Here is a 20,864-nt window from a genome sequence, read left to right on the forward strand (position 1 = left end):
TAACACTTTCGCACTGAGTTAATGTGCTCTTGGTGATTCAGTGAAACTAATTATATTATTCCCTTAAAATGTCATATAGTCAGCAACTTCAATGCAATGATTCAATTCAATGATTCAATGATACTTTATTGTGTCATGTACCCAGGAACTGTGAAATTATTTGCTTTTGTATACAATCCGGTAGAATCAAACAGTAGACCTCACCTAGGCTGGACACCAATAGTCGCCACGTTTCTGGTGCCGACAAAGTTACCAAAAGTCATTAGAACAGTCTAGATTTCCTTGCAGCGGTGAACCAGGCCTGTCACTGCAAGAGGCAGCGGGCAGCCCCCTGTTGGGTCCTGCTTTGATCCCGTTGCCCCCCCACCCCCCCCCCCCCCCCCTTCATTTTCTGCGGCCTTTCGTACCGCCTTCCCTCAACCCCACAATACAATACAAACAACAATACAATACAATAGAATACAATACAATTTATTTATTATCATTTGAACCTCTTGAGGTTCAAACAAAATTTGGTTTCTGTAGTCATACACACAAGAAAAAGAACCAAGACACAACACAATTTACACAAACATCCATTAGAGTGAATCTCCTCCTCACTGTGATGGAAGGCAAAGTCTTATCTCTCCCCTGCACTCCTCCCGATGTCACAGTCAAAGTCCCCGGCGGGCGATGGTAAGTGACCCGCGGCCATTAAAGCCCCGCCGGGCGATGCAAGGCCGCGCTCCGGGTCTTGGTGTTGGAGCCCCCGGCGGGCGCTAGCAAGTCCCACGGCAGTTAAAGCCGCGCCGGGCGATGTAAGGTCCTGCTCCAGGTACTCTTCAACCCCGCAACTCGGGCGGGAAAGTCGCCGCTGCAGAAGCCCCGAAAAGCGGTCTCCCAGCAGGGACCTGCGGGCTCCCGGTGTCACTGTCCACCAGACCTGCGGTTGGAGCCTCCGAAACTCCAGGGTCGGATCGCAGCAGCGCGCCACCACCGCTCCTCCCGCTCCGAACTCGGCCAGCTCCACGATGGTAAGTAAGTCCACTGGCTCCGCGACTGGAGCCCCAGGTCGTTCCGGTTGGAGGCCGCTCCACGGTGCTAGGCCCCAACGACAACGGAGACCCGACAGAGAAAAGGTTGGGTTCTCCGTGCAGGGGAAAGATTTAAAAGATTTAAACAGACTCACAACTCTCTGTGAGAAAAAGTGTTCCCTCGTCACCGGCTCCTTATTCTTAAACTGTGGTTCTGGACTCCCCCAACATCGGGAACATGTATCTTGCCTCTAGCGTGTCCAAACCCTTAATAATCTTATATGTTTCAATAAGATATCCTCTCATCCTTCTAAACTCCAGAGTATACAGGCCTGGCCGCTCCATTCTCTCAGCATATGACAGTCCCGCCATCCCGGGAATTAACCTTGTAAACCTATGCTGAGGGAAAAATCTACAGTAGAATGAAGACTGCGGGTTATGGCAAAGCAAAGGTTCGCATCTGTTCGCATCTGTTTGCTTCATGCCATCTTTGTACATCACATTATTAAAAAAAAAGAATGGTACAAAAAAAAGAAAATTAAAAATGTAAGAGCCATTCCCGCAGCTGCAGTTTATAAATGCTGCTCGTGACATTAATGGAAGCTTTTATTCCATCTTTCCCTCCACTCGAGCTTAAAGCATTTCCGATTTCTTCTGCAGGAGTAACACGATGCTTTGTTGAAGCCTGCAGTACAGCAAAGGGCTTTATTTGATGATAAGCCCACCGATTATAGTGCGGGCTTTTTTTCCCTTCAATGAATCAGTGCAATACAGCAATAAGACACCTGGTTGCACTTCAGATGGAAACCAAGGATGTGCATTGGTGAATTATTGATAAAGCTGTGTTATCTTTGAAGAGGGGACATCTGTGCATTGGTAAGAGTCAGTGGCTCTGCCTCCAGGTCTGAAAGCTGAAGCTTTTCCTTTACATCACTATCGCGCTGCCGTGCGACTTCACATTTCTAATCCTTTCTACTTTTGTTCAGGCACATGCTACCCAGCTGTGCTCCGTTTCATTGTTCTCCTAATCATCGCTGCAGTAAGAGGAGAGAGAGAGTAAAAGAAATCCTTAACAAGGCTTTTACCTGTGTGAACTTGTTAAGTATCTGATTTCAAACAAAGGAATATCTTTTTTTTTCAGTGTGGAATGGGAGCTGTATACCTCAGATACTGTTTCATTGTGTCTTCGTGAACCTTTATGATTGTGGCCGATCCTATCTCACCCCACCAACAAGCACCCCCCCCCCCCCCAGCTTCTGCACCTCCTTTGCAATTAACTCCAGAGGCAAAGCTACCATTAAGCATCCCTGGCTCAGATGCTCAATTTTTATTCAGAGGCAGCTGTTTATAGAATACGTGACACCTTCAATGATCATCAAATGCTGAGTTTTTTCTGTTGCTGCTGCCAGACACTTGTCCCCAATAAAGTCATTTTTAAAAAGTGTTCGGGAATAGAGATACTGAACAGTTCACATACACAAACCTTAAAAAAAATTGTATTAAGATCCTTATCTTTAGAAAAAAAGGCATTTCCTCATCTTAGCTGATAACTTTTAAAATCAATGGGGCAACGGTGCTTTATTCTAATGAATGCACTGCACAGTGAAATTCATGCACCCGTCGGCATATTTTGGTGCCATTTACAAATGAAAAAGTCCAAAGTCCACATGCCGGATGTACTGGAAGGTCTCAAAGTCAACTTCTTTGCTTATATTTCAATTTTGGACCTCACATTTTAGAAGAATGCAAAGGCATTAGCATGGGGGCACAGCAGATTTACAGAGACGGGGTCAGGGACTTTGGTTGCCGAGAGAGAGGGGAAAATTGAATTATTCTCTTCACAACTCAGGAGGCTGAGGCGTGATTTATTAGCTTTAAAAATGATGACATATTCTCTTTTCGACTGCAGGGACCCAGTCTTCACAGTCAGATAAGACAGCAGTAATGCAACACAGGTTTGCTAGAAATACCAGAGGCGTGTTTTTATGCAGCGAGCTATGATCTGAAATGAGATGGTGGTGGAGGAAGAGCGTTCAAGAGTAATTTTCAAAAGGGAGCTGGAATTGTAATGAAACAGAAAATAATTGTCAGGCTGCAGGGAATGAACTTGTCGTAGCAGTAAATGATCCACGTCAATTCCCAAAGAGCTGTTGAGTGGATGTTGGCTGTTGAGCGGATAACAAAAAATCCCGTACCAGATCAAACCCACTAATATGCACATAGATTAAGGCATGAGAGGACAGATATAAGCAAATGGCTCCAGGTTGAAGGTGGGGCCTCATTTAATTATTTTAGTGATTCTGCCTATGGATCACTTTCTTCTCCTTCATTCAACTTCATAACGAGATGATCACTAAAATGGTGCCAAGGACTGCCACATGGAAGGGATGAGTGCTTTTCCTGAAGATAGACACAAAAAACTGGAGTCACTCAGCAGGAATAGTGAGTGCAGCATCTCTGGAAAGAAGGAATGGCTGACATTTCGGGTCGAGACTCTCCTTCAGACTGGAAGCAGAATCCACAGATGCTGCCTGTCCCGCTGAGTTACTCCAGCTTTTGGTGTCTATCTTCGGTTTTAAACCAGCATCTACAGTTCCTTCTTACACATTTCGAGTACTTTTCCCGAACTGCTTTAGCGTTTGAGAAGCAAAGTTGTTCCTCTCCATCTCTCTTATTGCAGGTAAGTCTACTAACCTCTGCAGCTAGCAAATACCTCCAAGCAATCCAATCCCTTCATTTTAGTTTTGTCTCGATTGGTTCAGTTTAGTTCCATTTAGCTCAGTTTAGGTCCATTTAGTTTAGTTTAACTTAGTTTTATTATTGTCTTACGTACCAAGATACGAAAGGCTTTTTTGTTACGTGCTACCCAGTCAGTGGAAGGACTATTCATGATTACAATCAAGCCGTCCACAGTGCGCAAATACATGATCAAGTTCAAGGGAATAACGTTTAGTGCAAGTTAAAGCCCAGTAAAGTCTGATTGAAGACAGTTTGAGGATCTCCAATGAGGTTGATGGCAGGTCAGGACTGCTCTATAGTTGGTGATGGGGTGATTTAGTTGCCTGATCACTGCTCGCTTCCCTCTAGAGACAGCAGTCTCCTTCAGACTCATTGATCTCTCCACATATGGCCAATTCTTCTGGACTCTCAATCCTAATGTCTTTGACCCCCAATCTTTGTCATTCCAATGGTATCATGATCAATAATTTGCCCATGAGCCCACTGGATTTCCCCAACACTCAAAACTTCTAACCTTCCTGTACCATACCTGCAACAAATACCTCTCTGATACTGACCTCTCAATTCCTTACCCATTGCAAAATTTTCTCCACTGTCTCTGCTCACCAACCAACCTGCATGCCCACTCTCCTGACAACCCGCCGTCCATTTCACAAACTACCAGCCAAGCCATCCATCCAACAATCTATCAATCAACCACCCAAATGGACACCTCCATCCTTCCCGCTCACTCAGGGACTCGTAGTCCTTCCCACCCACTTGGCATCTACCCTCCCACCCATTCACCAGGCAATGTGGTGGCCTTTCCTTCAACTGACTGTGAATGGGAACCTGATTCCAAATCTGATTTTCTATTGGCGCACTTTGTTTTTTCAAACCGGATTGAAAGCTGAGTTTCCTGATTTCCTGCCTCTCCATTCTGTCCATCCCCCCCTCAATACAGGGGGCCATGATTCTGATTCAGATCCATTGGTTAGCAAGAGAGATTATCTGTGGGTGCATTGATTGTAGTATTCACCATGAATCTCGCATGTATGGAGATTGTGAGTATATTGTCTTCATTTCGACCTTGAATGTCAGAATATTTTTAGTTATTCCAGTGGGCCGAATGGCCTGTTTCTACACTGTATCCCTAAACTAAAACTAAGCTACTCCACTACTCTTTGGAGCGCAGAAGGTTAAGGGGGGGACTTGATAGAGGTCTTTAAAATGATGAGAGGGATAGACGGAGTTGATGTGGACAAGCTTTTCCCTTTGAGAATAGGGAAGATTCAAACAAGAGGACATGACTTCAGAATTAAGGGACAGAAGTTTAGGGGTAATATGAGGGGGAACTTCTTTACTCAGAGAGTGGTAGTGGTGTGGAATGAGCTTCCAGTGGAAGTGGTGGAGGCAGGTTCATTGGTATCATTTAAAAATAAATTGGATAGGCATATGGATGAGAAGGGAATGGAGGGTTATGGTATGAGTGCAGGCAGGTGGGACTAAGGGGGGAAAAAAAAAAAAAAAAAACAGGCCATCACGGACTTGTAGGGCCGAGATGGCCTGTTTCCGTACTGTAATTGTTATATGGTTATATTTTGCAGTGGCAGAATATTCCTTTACAATAGCTTTAACATTCACAAGCTGGTCTTTTCCTCAACAGGTAACTGTTACAACAATTGGATATGGGGATAAGGTTCCACAAACTTGGATCGGCAGAACCATTGCGTCATGCTTCTCCGTGTTCGCTATCTCTTTCTTCGCTCTTCCTGCGGTAAGTGTTTGCCTGAATTTAACTATCAGTTTATTGCTCTGGTCACTTGAAACAAGAATTATGTGTTGCTCCATCTATTCATCAATTCCTGTAATGGAGCAAAAAGAAACAATATTGTTTAGATTATTATTATCGTGTGTACAAAGATACGGTGAAATTTGTCTTGTTTTGTGAGGACATTTTCAATTTCACTCTGACCTTGTTATCCAGGAAAAATGGATATGAACCTCCTGATAACAAATATGTCAATATCTCCTTTATGCCCATGTCCCACTTAGGAAACCTAAACGGAAACCTCTGGAGACTTTGCGCCCCACCCAAGGTTTCCGTTTGGTTCCCGGAGGTTTCCGGATGTTCCCGGAGGTTTTTATCAGTCTCCCTAATGGTCAAAAGTAGTTTCCGCTTCTTCTATGTTCCGGCGATTATTTCAAACAATTCAAAACTGGCTTCCTAATGTTTCCTAAGTGGGACAGGGGCATAAGTTCCAGAAACCCGGGTTCGATCCTGAATACGGGTGCAGTCTGTGTGGAGTTTGAATGTTCTCCCGGTGACCACATGGGTTTTCTCCAGAAGCTCCAGTTTCCTCCCACATTCCAAGGATGTGCAGGTTTGTAGGTTAATTTGTTTCTGGAAATTGTCCCTTGTGTGTTGGATAGAACTAGTGTACGGACTAATCACTGGTCTCAGCGAAGACTCAGTTGGGTGAAGGGCTGGTTTCTATGCTGTATCTCTAAAATACTCTGGGATACTCTACCGGGAAAACTAATTTAATCTGCCTGAAGAAGGGTCTTGACCCGAAGGTCACCCATTCCTTCTCTCCAGAGATGCTGCCTGACCCGCTGAGTTACTCCAGCATTTTGTGTCTATCTTCAGTGTCAACCATTCCTACCTACACAAGTTTGATTTTATTTCTCTTCTGCCATCCCAGGGGATTCTCGGTTCGGGGTTTGCTCTCAAGGTTCAGCAGAAGCAACGACAGAAGCATTTTAACCGGCAGATCCCAGCAGCTGCCTCCCTTATTCAGGTATGTCCATGGTCTCTTGATAAATTTCTGTGCTGAATACAATCTGATGCTTTGACGTTTGGGGAGTCAGTAATGAGTGAAGTTTCACGAGATAAAAATAATCTATACTGACGTTGGATTTGGCTTCTTGAGATAATTGCAGTTAGGTTGTTTACCCGTGGGATTTTGTTTCCAACAGCAGATTTCATTTCTTTCCAGAGACTATAGAAATTGCAATATTTAAATGCTGTTCTGACGCCACTCTTAATGCAGGCTAGGATATCCCACTTGTAGCACTAATTCAAAAATTGTGGTCAATATGATGTCACAGAGAGGTCAAGGCTATTTAATTTATTTTTTAAAGACCCACTCCATTGCCATCATGGCACACACAAACAATTTGTGAGTATATTATAATCGATAACAGGACATAAAAACCCAAGTCATTTTGCAAAAACATAAATTTCCTCTTGTGCTAAACTTGCCAGATGCTCCTCTTTAATGCATCTCAGATGTATTTTTTTAATACAGTCTCTCTTGGTAGTCTGTTGTCGCTTCGCCATACAACACAAAAACATGCAGAGAGATTGGTGTGCGGGGAGGTGAAGTGCATTAATATGGGGAAAATAAGAAATATCTGTGCTAATAATATGATGATCAGAAATTCTTCCCAACTAAGCTCATACATAAAGGTGTAACTAGCTGTGTGACCCTGTGGAAATATTCAGGGTATAATCAGTATACATCTGAATCAGTTCATCATGCAAAAGAAAAATGCCAAGTGAAAAATAGGAAAGAAGTTGTCAATTTGGAAAGGGTGCAGAGGAGATTTATGAGGATGTTGCCAGGATTCGAGGGCCTGAGCTATAGGGAGAGGTCTACACACCTTGAGCAGGCGAGGACTCTACTCCTTGTAGCGCTGGAGGACCAGGGATGATCTTCTAGAGGTGTACAAAATGGTGTGAGGATCGCGTTAACTCAAGTCTCTTGCCCAGAATAGGGGAATCAAGAACCTGAGGACATGGATCTAAGGTGAGGGGGAATATATTTTAAAGGAACCTGTTGGGTAACTGTTTCAACACACAGGGTGGTGGGTGCATGGAATGAGTTGCCGGAGGGGGGTTGTTGAAGGTAATATTGCAATGTTTAAGAACAATTTAAACAGGTACATGGATAGAGGAGGCATGGAGGTACATGGTTTCAAGGGATTGGTTTCAAGGGATAGGCTAAATAGGCAGGTAGATGGGACCAGTGTAGATGGGACATGTTGATCGATGTGGGCAAGTTGGGCCGAAGGACCTATTTCCACACTGTATGACTATGACTTCTGGCGGTGGTGACCTGAGTCCGGGGTTCAGCCACGGGCTAGCGGCTGCGTCCGCTGGACTGGAGGGCGGCAGATTCGAACATCCCGGGACGCGGTGTTTGAGCCGGCCCGTTTGCGGGGTTCGGTGAGCCGCGAGACTGTTTGTACCATCGCCTGGTGGGGTATCGCCTCAGCGCAGAGGGAGAAGAGGAGGGAAGAGACTGCAGCCCTAAGATTTTTGCCTCCACCACAGTGAGGAGGTGTTTGGAGGACTCACTGTGGTGGATGTTCATTTGTGTTTATTGTTGTTTATTATTGTATTATTGTATGTATGACTGCAGGCACGAAATTTCGTTCAGACCGTAAGGTCTGAATGACAACAAAGGTAATTCTAATTCTAATTCTAATGAGACAGGAAAGGGACCAGTTTGGAGAGTGGGAGGTTGCGGAAGACACTTGTGTAACAATGAAGTGGGGTTTCAGAGTGATGGCTCGAATAGTATTCTTCATTTATTGTTTGTTGTTCTGCTTTGACTGGACAATATTGCCCCAGCATCTCTTTCCAGTTCAGGTTTGGTTATTTCCATATTATTTGTTGTAAATTTAGGACTGTTATGAGGAAACATTTCATTTAAAGCGTGGATTATTCGTGCAATAGACTTGTGCTTAATAAATAAAGTGCTTGGGATTTAAAAAAAAACCTGTAATCAAAGGTTTATTGGATGCATTAATAGCGCAAATTAAACAGTGACCAGGAGTAACGTGAGTAAGAGTAAAAGAGTAAGAGTAAGAAGAAGAATGACTGCTGAGCAGTAGTGCAAAAACCTGTGGTGATTAACTGCTTCGAGAGGTCGGTTTTAAAGAACTAGACCCACTTTAATTTGCCGACCACCACACAGATCTATCGGGGATGCAATATTACTGGCTCTTTACTCTGCACTGGATCATATGAACAGTAAGAACACATACATCAGGCTGTTGTTTATTGACTACAGCTCAGCGTTCAACACCATCACCACCCCTAAACACATAAACCGATTCAGAGAATTGAGTCTCTGCTCACCCCTAAGTAATTAGTTACCTAGTATCAATGCTAATTTATTGATTTATTGATTATGATATATTTATTGGTAGGTTACTGCATTAACGGGCCTGTAAAGCTGCAGCAAGCAGGATTTGTACACTGTGCATTGCTGGTACATATGATAATTGAACTCTCCACTCTGGATTTGATAGTGGAAAATGGGTTGATAGATTTTCGAAATACACAATAATCAGTTTAAGTGAAGTCAGAAATAATATAATTCTATTTTGTAAATATCTCCCTCATCCTGTAAAATTGAAAGGAAACGGGAGCATAGGGGCGGCACAGTGGCACAGCAGTAGAGTTGCTGCCTTAGTCTGCTGGAGACGCAGGTTCGATCCTGACTAAAGGGGCTGTCTGTACAGAGCTTGTACATCCTCCCTATGGACTGCATGGGTTTTCTCCGGATGCTCCGGTTTCACCCACACTCCAAAGACTTGTGGGAGGTTTGTACAGGTTTGTGGGTTAATTGGCTTTGGTACAAAATTGTAAATTGTCCCTAGTGTGTAGGATAGTGTTAGTGTATCGGATTGCTGGTCAGCACGGGCTCGGTGGGCTGCAGGGCCTGTTTCCGCGCTGCATCTCTAAAGTCTTAAGAGTGCAAAGACAAAAAACAATGCCTGTCACCAAGTCAACATGGTTCAGAGCTTATTTGGAGGTTTATCAGTGACTTTGTCTTCAATTCTGTGAACTCTTCCTTTCATACTTACTTTATTGTGAAATAATTCTGAAATTTGCAATAAATTAAATCAGAACAGCTAATCGGATGGAAGCTAATCCTCATTGCAATGAAATATATAAAATGTAGGAAATCCCCATCAATTCAAGCAGCAAAAACACAGAAAGAAATAGAATTAACGTTTCAGGATCTTTCATGAGAACCTCATCATGATTACAATCATGCCTTTACTCAGTTACTAATTCAAGATAAATATTTAGCTCTTGTTTTAAAAAAAGAGTTTAATCAGCCTTAAAGTGAAAGGCCTGGATAGAGTGAATGTAGAGAGGATTTTTCCACTAGTGGGAGAGTCCAGGACTAGAGGACATAGCCTCAGAATAAAAGGACGTACCTTTAGAAAGGAGATGAGGAGGAATTTCTTTAGTTGGAGGGTGGTGAATCTGTGGAATTCATAGCCACATATACCTGTGGAGGCTGTCAATGGATATTTTTAAGGTGGAAATTGACAGATTCTCGACTAGCATGTTGTTCAGGGGTTATGGGGAAAAGGCAGGAGAATGGGGTTGAGGGAAAGATAGATCAGCCATGAATGAATGGCGGAGTAGACTTGATGGGCCATCTGGCCTAGATCTGTTCCTAGAACTTATGAACTTATTGGTTTCATTCCGTTTAGACATCATGGAGGTGCTACGCAGCAGAAAACCATGATTCTGCCACATGGAGGATGTATGTTCGAGCACCTAGCAAATTCTATGTTCCATCTTCAAGTCCAAAATCAAAGAAACTGATGGTAATAACAATCTTTCATTGTCTTTATTTTTGTTAAATATCATCTTTCCTAATTTTTGCATTTCTGCTTTCCTGCATCTCCCTTTTGTGATCCTTCTCTTTGAGTTGGCTCAGTAGCAGAGCTAGTAGAGCTGCTGCTGCACAGACCCAGTGATTGATCTGGATTCAGTCCTGATCTCCAGTGCTGAATGTGTGGAGTTTGTACATTCCACCTGTGACCATGTGGGTTTCCTAGGGGTGCTCTGGTTTCCTCCCACACCCCAAAGACATGTGGGTTGGATAGGTAAATTGCACCGAGTGTGCAGGTGAGAAGTATAGTTGAGTGGGAATGGATGAGACTGCGAGGAAAACAAAAATTGAATTAATTTCGCAGGATGCAAAATGCAGGAGTTTCGGGTCGGGACCCTTCTTCAGACTGATTATACTAAGGGGAGTGGGGGGGAAACGGGAAGGTTTACAAAAAATAAACACAAAGTGCTGGAGTAACTCAATGATTCAGACTGGAGAAGTGTCCTGAACCTTAACGTCCCCTATCCATTTTATCCAGACTTGCTGCCAGACCTGCTGGGTTACTCCAGCACTTGTGTCTAAACATGGAATTCGCGTAGGATTGGAGTAAACGTGGGTTGGTTGATAGGCATGGACTTGCTAGACTGAAAGGCATCTTTCTGAGCTCTGCGAATTGACGTCAATTATTATCCAGATGAATCTGATCACTAATTTTGTCTCACAAAGGTGCAATAAGTCTTATGCACTTATGCACATGAGCTGGAGTGAGCTGGTGCTGAACTTCTCATCTTGGGTGTGTAAGCCTTGTGAAGCCTTTGTGAGACTTGAGTGAAATTGTTGAATGCTTCAACTATCTCCAAAGACGGACAGGTATGAAGGTTAATTGGCTTGGTGTAGGTGTCAATTATCCCTAGTGTGTGTAGGGTAGTGTTAATGTGCGGGGATCGCTGTCAGCGCGGACTCGGTGGGCCGAAGGGCCTGTTTCCGCGCGGTGTCTTTAAACTAAACTAAACTAAGCTTGGCGTTTTCCAGGTTAAAAAAAAGAAAGTGAAGTCTGACAAAGACAATGGACTGAATTCTGAGAAAACACTGAATGTGCCGAACATCACATATGAACACGTTGTTGATAAGGAGGACAAGAAAAATGAAAATATTGATGGATATGATTTATCAGGTAGGAGAGAGAAACAAACGACAGTGGAAAGTAAAAACGTACTCTTGCTCCAATGCACAGTGATTCTTCAATACTGTTTAACACAGACCGCAAATTGAAAATCTTCCTTAATATTATCCAACTGTAAATTGTTTCATCTAAAAGTAATTCCTTGCGATGGTTAGAAATTTCAATTTCTTAACCACCATAGAAGAAGATTTACCTTCCACATTATGCATGCACTAATAATTTCCATTTATACTGCATGCTTATTATGGAAAAAATGTCTCAAGTCATTTCATAAGTGTGCTGTCAAGCACAATAAAGACACCCCACATTTTGTTAGGTTTAGGATGCTTCACAGGAGGAAAGAAAGATGGAAAAGTGGTGGGATTTTAAGGTAGAAAGCCTAGTGAACCTGTCCAAAACATAAGGCCTTGACCTCTAATGGCACACACATCAAAGGTGGCCCTATTACGTTTGGGGAGTTATATCTCAGGATTAAGAAATCTGCTAGATCTTCGAAATCAGAGGCAAGAATTTTAATATTATAATATGAAGGCATGAAACATAGAAACATAGAAAATAGTTGTAGGAGGAGGACATTCGGCCCTTCAAACCAGCACTTCATTTCAATATGATCATGGCTGATCATCCAAAATCAGTACCCCGTTCCTGCGTTTTCCCCATATCCCATGATTCAGTTAGTCCTAAGAGCTATATCTAACTCTCTCTTGAAAACATCCAGTTTATTGGCCTCCATTGCCTTCAGTGGCAGAGAATTCCACAGATTCATAACTCTCTGGGTGAACAATGTTTTTCTCACCTCAGTCCTAAATGGCCTGCCCCTTATTCTTAAACGGTGAAATCATAGACTTGATTTTTAAGAAAGAACTTGCCATTGAGTGTGATATGCCATGAAATGATGAAAGATGTTATCAGATTGCTCTTCTCCTTGAAAGAGTTTCTGTGGAGAGGACATTGCCCGTGGCTAGAAAATCATTCTCAGTGACCACAGTCTTGAGGTAATGAGTTGACCATATAGGAATGAGTTGTGAAGAGGTTTCTTCATTCAGCTTATAGTGAGTCTTTGGAATTCTGTGTCTGAGACATTAAAGGGCCTGTCCCACTTGGGCGTTATCTGCACGTCATTTACGCGACATCATTTACGCGTCACGGCGCACAACGCAACATAATTTACGCATTACACGCGCGTCATGACACGCAGGTGACGTGCGCATGACACGTGGTGAGACGTGGTGACGTAGGCAGTGACGCGCGGTCACGCAGTAGTCGTGTGGAGAGTCTTTTGAAGTCAAATAGAATCAAAGAACACAAGAATACTGAGGGATCGCTGGTTTGAATCAGATGATCAGCCATGACATAGAATGTTAAAGCAGGTCTCTGCTCTTCATATTTCTTCAGTTTGTATGTTAATATATCAAAAAGTGAAAGTAAAGGGGAAAATATGCTTTCTTTTATCTGCTCACCTATCTGGGTTGTTTTGTGAGTTCTGAATTTCAGTTAAAATCGGCTTAATTAAATGAATAAACGCTATATTTTTTACAAGATAAATAGCTTATTTAAAGCTACAAGATGAAGAATCCAGAGTTTAATATTAAAAAGGGAAGCATGACAACAAACTGCTTACCAGTCCACTGATAAGGATATAGAGCCAAAAGTGGAGAAAGCAGATCAAATTTGCACTAATGTGGTTCCAGTCGATATTGAACCGTTTTCCACAGCATTGATGAAGCAGTACTGGATTAGGAATGTATCATGCCAAACTATCAGCAAAATGCCCGAAGAAAGCTAATGCAGTTCTTTAGATCTTTACTGATAACTGAAGGGATTTTGAGCATAAACCCTACTAATTGCAACTGTGTTAAGATGCTGAAGATGAAAAGGCCATTGTTTGTAAAAACTAGAACGTAGTTGATGAGACTGTACACTTGTGTGCAGCTAATCCTTCTGATATTGCATTAGTAGGATCATAAAACAAATGGCCTTGTAATTCATTCTTACAATCCAGTTATGTGCTTTACAAGTTTTGCTGTGAAAGGCTTATCGGTGTGGAATATAATGGGTTTTATCCAAGTGTAGCATGGAGTGATGGAGCTGGGGAATGTTGGCAATTAACTTTTTGATAAAAATGCAAAATATTTGCATTTAAAAACCAAATATTTAACTGACCCCCCCATTTTGGAACGGTTGCAAGGGCACCTGAGGGAAATAGAGTTGATAGGATAGCAGGCGGCACGATAGCACAGCGGTAGAGTTGCTGCCTTACTGAGCCTGAGTCCCGAGTTCCATCCTGACTACGGATGCTGTCTGTGCAGAGTCTGTATGTTCAGTCATGACCGAGGGGGGCCTACCTAGTGTACGGGGTGATCGCTGGTCAGCACGGACTCAGTGGGCCGATGAGCCTGTTTCCACGCAGTATCTCTAAAGTCTAAAATCTAAAGGTGGTAATTCTTCAGTGAAGGTAAATAGTGGACAAGGAAGAAAGAAATAATTTATCAGGAAGCATGTTGGGGTGAAAATACAATTAGATGTCAAGGCAGAACAATCAAAGTGTGCACAAAGATAGCGAAAACAATGACCAGAGGCATATGTAAATGAAAATTAAATAAGCAAGAGGGAGTGGAGTTGTTTCAGAGGAAATTACCTGTAGAGGGGGTGGGATGGGTCGTGTGAACCAAGTATTTGCAGAGAGAGCAGTCCAGTGGTTGGTGGAAAGGGGTGGAGATGGGAAGATGTGATTAGTGGTGGCATCACGTTGGAGGTGACGGAAATGTAGGAGGACAATGTGTGGGATGTGGTGGCTGGTGGGATGAAAGGTGTGGTCCAGGGGAACTCTATCCTTAATACGTCTCTGAAGCAAGAGTAGAACTCTGGGACACAGAAAAGATGTGGATGGGGGCTCCATCTATGATACCAGGGGGGACCGCATTAACTAAAGAATGTGGACATCTCAGATGTCCTCAAATGAAAAGCCGTACCTTGGGAGTAGATGCGGCAGAGACATAGGAATTGAGAATTGGGAATAGCATCTTTGCAAGAGGCAGGGTCGGATGAAGTGCAGTCGATATACTGTAACTGTGAGAGTTGGTAGGTTTGTAGTAGAAAGGAGATGTTTTAGATAAACGAAATCCCCATCCTCATCAACGTTATCAGAAGCTACATTTGGCACCAACATTGTCACAATTGGAGCAAAAACAAATTGCTGGCGGAACTCAGTGGGTCAGGCAGCTTCTGTGGAGGGAAATGGACAGCCAACAATTCGGGTCGAGACCCTTCCTCTGGGCTGTAGTCAACTCAAAACTTCAATGTTCTATTCCCATCCACCATGCATCTCGCTCCACAGATGCTGCTTGACCCATTGAATTCCTCCGGCAGTTTGTTTATTGCTCCAGATTTTTATCTAGCATCTGCATATACTGTAAAAGGATAAACCTGGTGTTTATGCAAATGGCGAAAGATGTGAGGAGCACTGTTGGGCAGTGGTCTCACTTTATTCCCCCCACCCTCTGTCTCACCCCTCCCCATTCCTACCCTCACCTTGGGACCATGACCATCAATTTTCTCTTCCCCATCCCTTCCATTTGGTCAGTTGACCTTGCTTGCAAACCACATCATTCTCGCCAACTCTTCCCCCCATCCCTGCCATGACATTACGTTTCCTGCTTGCCCCATCATGCTAGCGTCACTCCTCTAATTGTAACCTTGGTCTCCACGATGATCTTCCTGTTGTTTTATATCACCATGGAACTCCAGGTGACTAAAATGGATGGTGTGTTGTTATAATCTTGAATATGTTCAAGGTCAAAATTTTCTGACTCTTTTCCTGTCTCTCTCCATCTGTGTCACCTCTGCCTGTAACCTCTCTCCCACTTCTGCAAGTATACAGGAAAAGCAAGGATGTTGAAAACAACTGGTAAGTTACCAGCTTTCATAGGCTGTGGTTGTAGAAATGCTTGTGTTATTTTTAACCCTGGAGCTTTCAGTGCTGTGATTAATGCTGTGAGTGATGTCCCTTGCAAGCAGTGTTGTGGTGATTAGCTTAGAGCTGTAGATACTGCAAGTTTCAACAACCAGAACCATGCATGCTCCATTTCTAGAAGTTCAAATGCAGTGCATTGTGTCTGTCTTTGCATGTGTGTGTGTCATTGTTACGTACAAATACTGACTGCTGTGAAGGACCACAACAGGAAATTATTACCTGTAGCAGCAAAGCTCAAGAGCTCTACTTGCTAAATAAGTACAGCTATATTTGATTGGGCTTTGAAATGTGTTTTAAGTTCATAAGTTCTAGGAGTAGCATTAGGCCATTCGGCCCATCAATTCTACTCCGCTATTCAATCATGGCTGATCTATCTTTCCCTCACAACCACATTCTCCTGCCTTCTCCCCATAGCCCCTGACACCCCTACTCATCATGAATATGTCAATCTCTGCCTTAGAAATATCCATTGACGGCCTCTACAGCCATCTATGGCAATGAATTCCACTGATTCACCACCCACTGACTGAATAAATTCCTCCTCATCTCCTTTATAAAGGAACATCCTTTTATTCTGAGGCTATGGCCCCTGGTCCTAGACTCTCCCACTAGTGGAAACATCCTCTCCACATTCACTCTAGCCAGGCCTTTCACTATTCAGTAAGTATATTTACCGAATAATTATAATTGTAATTGTAATATCCTCATTCTTCCACTCTTTCCCTGCCTGAGAACGATGTCATTGAATCAATGCCATGCCTTCTCCATCCCAACATTTTGGACAGTGGACCTGCAAAAGCTTGTAGATCATGCCTATCAAGAGTTTGTTGACAATTGATTCTCCTCTCGACCCCCTCCCCTCCCATCCTCCCTCTTCCCCACATATTGTTCTTGAAATATGAAATATTTTCCATTCCCACATCAAGCTTCTGTCATTTTGAAAACCATAATTTGGTCTCCAAAATTAATTGTCTTAATCAGACACTCATCATAGACAGTTTTGTGCTGGTGACATACTCCCACGACAATAAGAATATTATTAAAATCTTAAGGCATTATTTACTGAAAATGCATGAAAGGTGGGTTCACTCCTGTAGAACCCCAGTGGAAGGTCCCATGTATTGATAATTGTTTCTTGATTTGTCTCTTTTATGCTTTCTCATTTCAAATTCTGTAATGGTAAGAAACGAATGGATTGAAGTGCAAAAAAAGCATTTCCTTCTGGCCAGGTATGAAGTAAATGTGTTTTTATTCTTTCTTCTATAAGTAATGGTTGCCTTCCTTCTTTTTATCTCCTGTCCTCCTGTTCTCTGGCTGGTGACTAAGTCCGTCAGCATTCTTGGGCTTCCTTTGCTCCACTCTGTTCCTCCAACTCTTCTCCTTCTCAAGGTAATGGCCAAGCACAATGCAAGAGATTGATTTGACTCAGACAGCAACTTAAACGTTAGTTGATATGGTTCTGTACAAATGCTTCTACTGCTTGTTATTCTGAGAATTGACTGTCACGGTCTGCCATCTGTACCTTGCAGAGTTCAGTAATGTGATCGACATTGGTGACTTATTGCTGAAAGTTGGTCTCCTCTTGAATGATTAAATAAGTCATCCTCCTAATTAAGGAGAGAGCATTCCAATTATTGCTACTGCCTGATCTGCATTAGGAATCCATTAATGAATTAATGCTCATCAGATGGTGATTGAAACCTGTTTGTCTAAACTAGGGATCTTTCATGAGGTCCCATCTAATTTGATAAGGACTCTAAACTTGTATTTAAATAGCATGCTACTTACTTTCAAGACACCCAGAGGTAAGAATTCAACCTCTACACTGGCAGTAAAAGTACTTATGCAGCAACTGTGTGTTGTCCTCCTCTTTCAATATCTGTCTCTACCCATGGCAGTGGATTTGAGCTGCCATCAGATTGCTGGGGAAGGAGTACAGCTTTCTATGCCCAGTATCTTTGAATGTATAGTTACAAATAATAATACTTGGTCAATTAAGCTCATGCTTTTTGCCTGTTGAAATAGTAACGGGCGAATGCCAGTTGGAATATTGAGATGATTTGCTATTGTTTTTAAATAATAACGAGGGCATCTCTAATTATGTTTAGGTTTATTATTGTCACGTACTTTGGTACATCTATCAAGTCAAACTGAAGTACAATAGGTAGAGCATAGGGGAAGATACAGCATGCAGAATATAGTTCTCAGCATTGTAATGCACCAGTTCCCATCCAATGTCCACAATGGGGAAGAGAATTAATTGGACAGTACTCTACGTTATAGAAGTATCAGAAGCCTGATAAATGTTCCTGAAACAATGGAGGAGTTAGATGGGGCCTTAATTCACTCTGTCATCTGAACTCTGCGTCCTTCAGTTAGGTACTGAAGTGAAACCAAGAGGCTCCACACTGAATCTATTTGGACATGAATTGCATCAAAAAGCATGATTAACGTCAACATTAAAATCTATGCCGTTCCTTTCACTTGCAATTTCTACCAACATTTCCTGGAATCTTACTAGCTTAAATTGTAAAGTAAAAACTAGCGGGAACCGAAGAATTAAAGTGCTGAACTCAAATGATATGCCTTTTTATGTTCTTGTGCATGATAACTAAATTCAAAGTGAGTGAATCATCCTTTTTCAATGACAGGCTTAGAGTCATAGTCATGCAGCATGGAAACTTGCCCATGCATGCCAATATCCCTCTATGTGTAAAATCGTGAAATACAGAGCAATTATAGTAGCTTTCATTGCATAAGTTCAAGCTTTGTAAATATGCATTCAAGATTCAGAAGTAGAATGTAGGTCTCGAAGAGGTGTTTTTGTTTAATTTATTATAATGATAGAAATGTTGCTTTGGGATTGGGCATACCTTAAAATGTTTGGTGTAAGTTTGCGCCGATGTAGACCTGGCCTTATCTGGGTGCCCCTCATTCTTGGTGTTCAGCATTGTAAAGTCGGAGGGAGAGTGCGGTAGACATGTATGAATGGACAGCAGGGTGCAGGCAGAGGTTTCCCTGAGATGATGCTAATGATTGGGGAGAGTTGGGTGAAAGTGATCCAGGCTGTGATTGGAGAACTGCCCAGAGACGCACGATAGTTCGCAAAATAGACTCCAAATTAGTCTTTGATACATCTTGGTAATTGGTCTTTGACCAATTACCATGTACCAAAGACTAATTTGGTGTCTATTTTGCGATTCTCAAACTGATGTGTATTATTGATAGTTAAAATCCTTCGTTGCCAAAGATGAATGCCAGTTACACAAAGGAAAGTTCTAACAAAAGACATTTGGATAGGTACATGGATAGGAAATGTTTAGAGGGATATCAGCCAAATGTAAGCAGGTAGGGCTAATGCAGATTGGGTATTTTGGTTGGCATGGGCAAGTACAGCCAAAGACTGTTGCGATGAAACCAGCCCCGACTTAATTAAAAGAGCCACTGTAGGGCTGGTTGACAGCTTCAAATGCCAAGGCATCCATATCACCAGCAACCTAACCTGGTCCCTTCGCATTGATGTGGTGATCAATACAGCTCATCAGCATATTTACTTTCTCAGGCACCTGAGAACATTTGGCTTGACTTACAAGGATTCTCTTAAACTTCTACAGATGTGCTACAGAAAGTATTTGGACAGGCTGCATCTCGGCTATGGCATTGTCTCTGTTCTTGAATGCCTGATCCTGCAAAGAGTGATGAAGAGAGCCCAGTTAATCATAGGCTCATCATTTCCTCCCGTCCACTTCATCTTCATGGTACATTGCCTCAGGAAGGCAGGCAGCAACGTCAATGATTCCATTTTATGTTCCTTCTGGGAGAAGCTACACAAGTTCATAAGTTGTAGGAGTAGAATTAGGCCATTCGGCCCAACAAGTCTACTCCGCCATTCAATCAACAATAATCTATCTTTCCATCTCAACCCCATTCTCCTGCCTTCTCCCCATAACCCCTGTCACCCAACAGAAGCTTACAAACAGTTTATTCGCCATTGCTATCAAACTCCTGACCCACTCCTGACTCTAGGCCCCTGACTCTTGTACACCCCTTCCTGTAGGTGCTGTCATGTACATTTACTCTTAACCCTACCTCCTTTGTTTATTCTGTTATTGCACTATTTTTCCCGCACCACTTAGAGCGTGCACAGCAATCCCACAATTTAATGCTGTGGATAATTCTGGTGGATAATGCTGATTGTGCATCCACCATAGACCCACACCCACTCCCAGCTATCACCAATGTTTTCTGGTTCCCTTCAGCAGATTCTTGATGCATCCCTCTGTGGTTAAGTTTCCTATCGGCAGCCGGGTGCCTGTCAATCGTGGTGTAAATCAGGGGCAGAAAAATTATGACATGCCCAGGCATTAAATTCGCCGGGATCTTTGTGCCCTGTACAGTTTCTTTTGACTCTCCTTCTACCGGCCCCTGCCTTCCCACACAGTCTCCATAACATCAGAGCTATTACTCCTGGCATTATGAGACCATGTTTGCCTTGACTGAGACCTGCTAGCAGACAAAAGCTCTGCAGTGATTTGGAGGCACTTCTTTCACATGGCTCTGTTGCTGTCAATTACAAAGGTGTGGTGAGCTGGACAAATATTTCACCAGTGGTTATAGTTCTACCTCCGTTCCATTTAATTGCAGAAATGAGTTCCTCCTCACAGCTCTTGGTGAAATAAGGACGTCTCCAAACACAGAGTCCTGTGGCTTAGCGAACTTAACATGTTTGTGCCATGAATAAGGTTGCAGCTGGAATTGGAAAGCCACACACAATAAGACTGACCCTGACCTTGTTGAAGGGAATTTATGAACCTGGTATAAAAAGGCAATTAGTTGTCTCTTAACCTTACACTGGGGTCAGATTGTGCACTCTGCAGTTGATTAAGATTTTCTAAGGCTGATGGAAAGACCCAGTCAGCTGTATATTCCGAGCATCAGCAAGCTATTAATGTTTCTTAGTATTATTTCTGTAGGTATGTTGAGCTGCCAAAATAACACTTCTCCTTGAAATTCAGCAGGAGCCTATTTTTAGCAGGTGGGGGCAAGGAGAATATTACAAGATACAAGGTACATTTAATTGTCATTTGGACCCCTTGAGGTCCAAACGAAATGCCGTTTCTGCAGCCATACATTACAAACACATAGACCCAAGACACAACATAATTTACATAAACATCCATCACATCGCTGTGAAGCCAAATAAAACTTATTTTCTAAGGTCAAAGCCCCCGGTTGGCGTGGCGATTGGAAAGACCCAGGTCACACCGGGCTGTATATTCCGAGCATCACGTGGGGCCTATTAATGCCCCGCTTCTTCAACCCCGCAACTC

At 42.8% G+C, this 20,864-nt stretch overlaps 1 protein-coding gene across 1 annotated transcript in view; it reads left to right on the top strand.

The window, feature by feature from the left end:
- Positions 1-20,864, top strand: part of LOC129705854 (potassium voltage-gated channel subfamily KQT member 1-like) — a 633,448-nt gene that overhangs the window by 188,370 nt on the left and 424,214 nt on the right. Inside the window, exons 8-11 of the mRNA XM_055649698.1 lie at positions 5,398-5,508; positions 6,437-6,532; positions 10,254-10,370; positions 11,411-11,552. Of these exons, the coding sequence (XP_055505673.1) occupies positions 5,398-5,508; positions 6,437-6,532; positions 10,254-10,370; positions 11,411-11,552 (466 nt within the window). The remainder of the gene's footprint in view (positions 1-5,397; positions 5,509-6,436; positions 6,533-10,253; positions 10,371-11,410; positions 11,553-20,864) is intronic.

This window comes from Leucoraja erinacea, chromosome 18 (assembly GCF_028641065.1).
Source record: "Leucoraja erinacea ecotype New England chromosome 18, Leri_hhj_1, whole genome shotgun sequence".
Taxonomy (NCBI): Eukaryota; Metazoa; Chordata; class Chondrichthyes; order Rajiformes; family Rajidae; genus Leucoraja; species Leucoraja erinaceus.